General features: G+C 56.0%; 1 protein-coding gene across 1 annotated transcript; it reads right to left on the reverse strand.

The window, feature by feature from the left end:
- Nucleotides 1-1,549: 1,549 nt before the first annotated feature.
- UNC5CL (unc-5 family C-terminal like) lies at nt 1,550-8,173 on the reverse strand. The gene is made up of 8 exons (XM_065886337.1): nt 7,789-8,173; nt 6,965-7,265; nt 5,965-6,227; nt 5,155-5,256; nt 4,826-4,893; nt 3,858-3,958; nt 3,593-3,706; nt 1,550-1,772 (listed from the first exon to the last, which is right to left on the reverse strand). Exons 1-8 carry the CDS (start codon nt 8,171-8,173, stop codon nt 1,550-1,552), a joined length of 1,557 nt encoding a protein of 518 aa, XP_065742409.1.
- Between the last annotated feature and the right edge of the window lie 209 nt (nt 8,174-8,382).

Below are 8,382 nucleotides of genomic sequence, written 5' to 3' on the forward strand. Positions count from 1 at the left end.
TAGTAACAAAGAAAGGCAGTTTTCATAATTTATTATACAATGTTGTTCATCATAGAAAAAGCTTTAATATTTTTAATGAAATACAGAAGAAATTGTTAGTGTTGCCAGAGAGATCATTTGTCTGCCCTTGAAAAAATTAACAACACCTGTTTGCAAACAAAAGGATTGCTTAAATTGAGTCAAATCCTTTGTTCTCTTTTCAGGACCCAGCCTACTGATTTATTTTCTATACAGTGTCTAACAGGCAGTAGGTGCTGAATAAAGAGTTGACTAAATGGGATGTTCTTTAATCCCTATCCTCTATTTCCTGACCCTAAAGTGGATCTTGACTCATGGGGTAAAATCCCCACCCATCCATTCCTAGGGTAGACCGGTGTCTTTCAATAGCCTTTGATACTTAACCGTGGTTTAGAGACACTTACCTGAGGGAAATGACTGAGGATTTCAGAGAAAGAAGGAAACACACAAGGGCAGGTACAGCAAGTAGGTAGAGACGAAAAGATGCTAAGACCAGTAGTAAAAGAGAGACAGATTCAGGGATGGAGCCACTGCAGGGGCCAGCAACAGCAAAATGAAGTCAGAGAGACTTAAAACTCACACAGTTCAAGATAAAGAGATTAAAAGGTTGGACAACAATAATAATCTTGAAGTTTCTTTTCAGCTTTGATGTTTTATGACAGAGATAATGGCACAGAGAGAGGAAGACAAGGCAAGGATGGGAGGATAAAGAGACAAAGGAAGTCAAAGGAGACAGGTGGACAGCCAGCTATGACTGTCCATCTTTAGATCTGGCCTTGAACCCCTGTCCTGCTCTCACCTCACACCCAGCACGCTGGGCTCCTTGATGACTCAGCACCCCATGCTCACCGGGCTCCTACTGTAAGTCCAGTCACATCCCCGCCTTCCCCCACCTTAAGATCTCACTCTTTGTAAATCATTTCTCCTACATCCTCCATGATGGTTTCTCACTGCTCCAGCCCATACTCAGCTCCCTCCCTTCCCAACTCCTAATGCAGGTACAATTCATACCACATCCACATCCCCTAACCACAGGGCACGTGTTGCTGGTTTAGCGTTTGTCCTCAGCTCCTACGAGGGCATCTTGGTTCCCACAAGAGAACTGTGGTTTCCGCGAGGCTCCAAACCCGACCTCGTATATTCCAGGAGTCTCCATGATACCCAGTCCAGTGCCAGGTATCACTAAGTGCTCAGTGAATACTTGTGGACTAACCAGTCCCCAAGGAGGGCCAACAGGGCAGCCTAACAGTCCATTGGTCTATTAAATAGCTTCCCGGAGGCTGGCCACGCTGGGGCCATCTCCTGGGCTCCTTCGCCCCCTGCCGGCCAGGACGGGATCTGCACGCAGGACGACGTGGGCCGAAAGGGTGGTCCTGACCCGAGGAGGCGTCTGGACTCGCGGTGGCCCCAGGCACAGTCCAAGGGTCCTGATGAGGTCGGTGGGCACAGCCAGGAACTGCAGCTGTTTTCTTCCTAGGTGTAGGGGTACATCCCGGTAGACAGAGCTCCACCCTGCCCCATAGCGGGGCTCTCAGAGCTTCTCATCCAGCTCCAGGCCCTGGTTCTCCTGGGCGACCCAGGAGACCCGGGGTGGGCTGCCGCTTTGCGGCCCCTTCAGGTAGTTCTGGATGACGGAGGCGCAGTCCAGCCGCTCCATGATGGTCATGAGGTAGTGCAGCTCCTGTAGGCTGCCGTTCTGCTCCTCAAACAGCTCCAGGATGGCTGCCGCGGGGCTGCGCTGGCAGGACAGGAACCTGGCCCGGAGCGTGAGGGGAGGAGGTGAGGGGGAGGAGGGGCTCTGCAGGGAGATCCACCCCCTCCCCCAGCTCTGGTCCTCATCCTGCTCTTAACTGCCTTCCAGGACACTCTGGGATGGTGGGAGGGCCCAGGACTTGAAATCGGAGATAGCCCTGGCTCAAAGCCTACTCCCCTCTAGGCCTCAGTTTGCTCTTCTTACGCGAGGGCTTGGGTGAGAGGACCTCTAAGGTCGCTTCCAGCTCTGATGTTCTGTATTTGCCTTCCCAACCCCCCACCCCCAGCCCAAACACACTCTCCCCTTACCCCCCATCCCAGGCCCCATCCTGCCCACCACTAAGGAAACAGTTGCTCCCAGGCAGGACCCTCCCCTGCTCAAAAACCTTCCAGAGCCTCTTTCACCTACTAACCAAGCCCCCTCCCCTGACTTTCTGGCTTACCCACCACTTGGCCTTGCCCTGTTTTTTCTGACCTTTTCTCCCTGCTCCCATCATGAAGCTTCCTTCTCACCTTAAACACACCAGACCCACCACCTCCTCTGCTCCTCCCCCAAAACAGGAAGGTGGATCCCCTACTTCCCCAACACCTGTTTCTGAAGCACTCATTCCCACCTCCCAGGTGGAGGAGACCATTCTGCATCCCTCAGTTCAGATTTCCGGTCATAGCTCCCACAAGTCTTTATTATTCTTTTTTATTTAATTGAGATATATAGTTGACCCTTGAACAGCACCACTTTGAACTATGTGGGTCCACTTATATGTAGAGTTTTTCAACAGTAAATACTACACTGCTACATGGTCCCTGGTTGGTTGAATCTGTGGAGGCACAACCGTGGATATGGAGGGCCGACTATAAGTTATACTACGATTTTCGACTGCATGGAGGGTCACACCTCTAACTCCCACATTGTTCAGGGGTCAACTGTAATTGACATAAGTCTTCATTATTCTTGCTTCAGCCATTTCGTGTCTCTGTTTTCAACTTGCTATGCAATATGGGATACATACAGTAAGGTCAAAGGAGCACTTGCCTTGATTTTTTTTTAAGCTCTCTGTATCCCTCACTAGAGGGTGACCTCCTTGGTTCTGGGACCATGTCTCATTCATCCTGTATCCCAATGCTTAGCATAGTTTTTCCAGGACTTAGAAGGTGATTTTAAAGTCTACCCTATTTTCCAGATCCAACTCTAGTCCCATCTCCTGGGCGAAGTCTTCCCTGACCACCTGTCATCCTCCGGGCGCTGAGGCTTAGCTCAGAATTGGTTTACTGATCTCTCTTGAGACCATGGCTGCGCTGTCCCCACTAGTGCCAGGCACTCAGCTACATGCTTTATACACATTATCCTATAGTCTGCCGTTCTGCCCCTCAGGGCACAGCATGTCAAGCACTCAGTAGGTACCAATGACTTACATGTCAACCTATCCATTTTGAATATTTATTGAACCAATATTTATGTATTGAACACCAGCCATGAGCCAGGCATCATTCTAGGTACCAAGAACAGTGATAAAATAGAAAGACGTCCACAGCCTTCCTGTGGAGTCCCTTTCACTTCTCCTGCTCCTCTCCCCTGGCCTCTTCCTCTCTCACCTGCCATTTCCTCTCCTCTTTGTAACCATGAGAACGAGGACTGCTCGGCCCAAACCAATGAGATCATTGTCAATGAAATCAAGCCTGTTCTGAGAAATAGGGTGGGGAGTAGCCGCTCCCTGACTTTTAAGTCACTCTTTTGTGAATGGTCCAGTCTCCAAGGGGTCCTGAGAACACCCATCCCAGTCCACCCTCCCCCACCCACCCGTGCACACCTCATCCCTCTTACCGGATTTTCATACCACAGAGCCCCAGGTGGGAGGCCAGTCGTCGCCAGTCGTTGCCAGTGATGCTGTTTGGCTCCAACAACATCTGCAGCCGCTCAAAGAGCTCTGGGGGCAGCCTGAGGCAGGGGGAAAGGGTGGCCTTGGAGGGGAGGATCAAGAGACCCAGCCTGGTTCCACAGACACCTCAATGCCATGCTCGCCCTGCAAGCCCAGGGGCAGGAATCCCAAACATGCCCCAGGCAGCAGCGCAAGCAACCACCACCTCACCTGTTGCATGGGGGTGGCTGGGTCACAGCGGGTGGCGCTGTCCAGGATTCTTCCTCCGATGCCTGGAATCTGAGGATTTCCATGTACTTGGTCTCCAAGCCCTGAGCCAACAGAGGGGCAGGGAACACACTTAGGGATCATGAGACACCCCTCTGAACAAGAAGCTGGGGCACCCATCTCCATGCCTCGTGTCTCTCCTTCAGCCTGTCACCGGAGACACTTAACCAGGAGACACAGTCCCACCCCAATCAACACCCTCTACCCTCTGCTTCCCCAACCTCACAGCCTTCAGCCTTAAGTTTGCTCAGAGCTCTTTGGGACCTGGGACATGAAGACCAAACAAGATACATCCTAAGACACCAGGAGAGGTCCTGGGTGGGGTCCAGGGCAGGGGAGGTCATCTAATAATGGAGACACTGAACTTGGGCATACGTGCCCCCTTCCTCCATTCCTCCTCTCCTTGGTTCCTCCTCCCCAAGTGATACCCCGAGGGGTATCTGCCTACTCTCCAGTAAGATGCCACAGGGTTCCCCAAAGACTCTCCAATCCTGATTTCTTCATGTCTTCCCTCGGGAGAGTGGGAGCTCTAACTCCCATCCCACCTACTCAAGACCGCCTTCCTGAGTCACCCTCCACCTGAAGATACACAGCACCATCTCTCAGACGTAGACAATCTGTCCAGAAAGAAACCACTTCTCTTTGATGCCCAAGTTCCTCCAGGTTGGAAGAAAGGGTTCATGCAGGGTTTGGTTCTTTCACCCTCCTGCTAGATTCATCCAGGGATAGACAGGAGAGTCAAAGACGGAGGGTACCTTGGAGGCCAGGCAGTCCCTGCCCCTGGAAGAATGCCCTCCTCGCCTGCTTGGCTCTGTGGTTAGAGCCATACTTCCTAGGCACCAGACCCTCGCCCACTTTGCCCAGGACTCCCCCAGGGCCTGCCCTTCCTCTGCCCCTCGGCTCCAACTCACATCCTGGAAGGTGTGCATGGTGACAATGATCTCATTGGTCAGTGCTGAGCAGTCCTTGTTCTCATTGGCTACAAAGAGGAGACGTAGCAGGTGAGAGAGGAAAAGGCCCAGGAGAAGACAGCAGGAGAGCAAAAGGGACTCCAATGTAAGGCTTTGGAAATCTGAAGCAGCTGCGTAGCCCCCCATCTTTCTCTCTGCAGAGATCTGCTGCGGCCCCTAACCTTTAAGAGAGGGTCTGCAGGCATGGCCGAATGAGGAGCTGCAGGGCTCCAGGGTGACCAGGAGGGGAGAGGAGAGGGCAGGAGGTAGACACGGGGCTCCTGGGCTACCTGCTTTTCTCCGGAAGCAGAAGGAGCGGAAGGGGCACTTTCCATGCCAGATGTGCAGATGGGGAACCAGCTGGCACCCGCTGTCGTCCACGTTCTCCCAACCTGGGGAGGGGGCAGAGAGACAGAGGGCCTCAAGAGGGGAGACTTCCACAAGGGCTTAAGGAGGTCACCCTGTGGCAGGCACTGTGCAGGGCGCTGAGGGGAGGGATGGGGAGGGAGCAAAGGCAGGAGGGTGACTCAAGTGGATGGGAGGCCCCAGAGCCTGGGTGGGGACCCTGGGAGCGGTCCTACTTCTACCGGCACACAGACTCCTCCCCCCACCTCTCCACTCTCCCCTTCACCCCCCTCCCTCCCATCCACTAGCCCAGATGCAGCCACGCATGCGCCCCTGTCCGACACCCCACAAACACCCTTAGCCCCACTGTCAATTCCCGCAGCCGACCCACAAAGGAACGAGGGAAGAGAAGACTGGGCCTCCCCCTCCGACACGGGCTCCGTCCAGGTGGGACAAGAGAAGCCTCTCGCTCTCTCCCTGCCCCTGCTGGTGCAACGCCTCTCCTCTCACCACCCACCTGACTCGGCTGGCCTCCCACGGAAGGACCGGGGCTCCGTGGGCAGCAGAGGGAGGAAGTGGGAAAGCCGGGGTCTCCAAGAGGCCGCAGCAAGAGCCAGAGGGCCCCCTTGAAGCTGCTGCCTGCCCAGGAGTCTCAAAAAGAGACTCAACGCCCCAGGTTCCCACCGCAGGGGAGGCGCAGACCCTTCCCTCCAACGGGCTCCCCGACGCGCCGTGCCTGGCCCTGTCCCCCTCACCCTCGGAGATGTATTTGAGTTTCAGGCACTGGTCCCCTCGGGCCCCAGTGAAGTCGAAGAGCTGGCAGGGCCCATGCAGACGCCCGCCGTGCGGCTGCTCATTGGTCACAGCCCACCGCAGGGCACAGGGCGTGTTGTTGAGGAAGTAGACGCGCAGCTGCAGGTGAGACTGGCCGGCGGCCAGCGGCGAGCAGAACACGGCCAGCTGCAGCCACTTCCGGGCTTCCCTGCGCACAGCTGCCTCCAGCACACAGGTGTAGAGGCTGCGGGCAGAGACGGTGGCAGGGACGGTGCACAGTGGGGCAAGGGAGGCTGGGAGACCAGCCCACCTTCCCCCGGGCTCCCACCGCACCAGGGGCCTCTGTGTGGGCTCCCAGGTGAGGAGAACATTCCAGGGCATGTAGGGAAGAACTGGGGTGGAGGGGTCAGCTAGGGGGAAGGAACGTGAGTCATGGCACAGCGACTGTCACTGGGTCCGGAGAAGAGCCAGCGTGGGCAAGAAGGACACTGGGCTCAGGGCCACCATGCATCGCCCTGCTCTGGTCAGTGGGTGGCAAGGAGACCGGGAGGCAGAGGGACCTAAGACCCTAGGGAGACATAGCTAAGGACAGGCGTGCCATGGGCTAGAGTCTCAGAGAACTGGAGGGGCAAAGTGCCCTAGACAGCCTGGGGACAGTCCTGAACTGGGGCACAGGGAAGAGACAGACAATTTTAGAGACAGAGGTGGAGATGGGACAGGCCCCATCTAGACACAGGACCAGGGTTGGGCCAGACCCTTCTAGACAGGCAGAGGGACCACGGTGGGACACACGGTCCTGGATGGGGTTGGAGCAAGATAAGCTGCCATAGGCACCAGGACAGAGGGACTGGGGAAGGACAGGGGGATATGGGGTTTGCAGGCCTTCTTGGACAGATAAAGGGGCAGTCCCCTACAGAGAGGTGAGGGTCAGGCAGACAGAGAAAGGGGGCAGGAAGTACAGGCTGACGGGCTGGTGCCTACCTGAAGTGGGAGAGGTGGATGCGACATTCATCCCGGAAGATGCGGTCTCCCGGCCGCCCCAGCGGCTTCCAGGCCTTGGCATCCAGCAGGGTCGTGTTGCTGCTGTAGGTACGGGCCTGACTGGGCTGCTGGGCACAGTGCTTGAAGGTGAGGGTGCAGGGCTTCAGGAAGGAGGCCCCATGGGGGCCACACGCCACCACGGGGCTCACCAGCCCCTGGGCTCGGGACAGCGACGGGGCATCTGACAGATCCCACACCAGGATCAGTGCCACCCGCTCCTGGCGGCCCACAGACACAGCACCTGGGGAGGGGGAGAGCTGAGATGGGCCCAGCAGGCAGGCACAGCCCTGCGGCAGAGGAGGCCAGGCCAGAGTGGGAGGGGAGGTGGGGCGGGAGCCCAGGAGCGGGCGTGCAGCAGGGCACGTGGAGAGGCAGTGCGGAAGGAGAACAAGGTGACTGTGACTGACTTGGGACGTGACCCTGAGCAGGTCGCCCCCTCCTCCAAGGGCTGCTGCCAGCTCACTCAGGGCCTTGTGTGAAGTTGCAAAAGGTGCTCTTCCTCCAGACATTCTACTTCCCTTTATGGGAGAATCGTCATAACACACTGTTCACTAAAACAGGGCCCTTTACCTCCACCTGCCACAAAACTGTCATAAAAAATATGTAATATATCCATCTTTGGAGTCACAAACGTCATACTAAACATAGAAGCAATTTTCAAGATTACGAAGATGTCTCTGAATGGTGCTCCCTTGGAGTTGGTGCCCTTGTCCAGTGTGCAGCGTGAACAACCGTACACTAAGAAGGAAGCCGGGTGCTGTTACCTGGCGGGATGAGCAGGGAGATGCCCGTATCCTGGAGCATCAGGCAGCCACCGCGGTGGTCCACCTCTCGAGCCGAAAACACCAACAGCTTGTGCATCAGCTGTCGGATGACAGTCTGGCCTTGGGTGGGCGTGTGCAGTTCCTGGTAGAAGGCAGCCATCTCCTGCAGCGAGGCTGGGGGTGCCTCCCCAGAGGACTCACTTTCAGGTAGGGAAGTGGGATGGGACGCTGGCTCCTCTTGGCTTTCCAGCTTCCAGCAGGTGCCCAGCAGCCGGCGAGGACAGCGCCATTGAAGGCACTGGGCCAGAAGGACAGCACTTGCCACTGGAACCCCCACCAGCAGTAGGAACTGGGCGAGTTGGAAGGAACCCTCATAGGAGCACATCCGCCTGGTCACTTGATGCTACCAGTTCCCCTGCAACCCTGTGCCAGCCGAGGCCAAGGGCCTGGGGGAAAAGAAGGTCAGTGTCAGGTAAGCCTTTTCAAGGTCGTGGAGGCTAAGACTTGACTTCTAAGCGGCTGCAATGAGGGATCAAACTGTCTTCATCCCAGTGCACCCATGCACCTCGGTCAGATCAATTTCTTTAACAGAAA

This window comes from Phocoena phocoena, chromosome 10 (genome assembly GCF_963924675.1).
Source record: "Phocoena phocoena chromosome 10, mPhoPho1.1, whole genome shotgun sequence".
NCBI classification, from domain to species: Eukaryota; Metazoa; Chordata; class Mammalia; order Artiodactyla; family Phocoenidae; genus Phocoena; species Phocoena phocoena.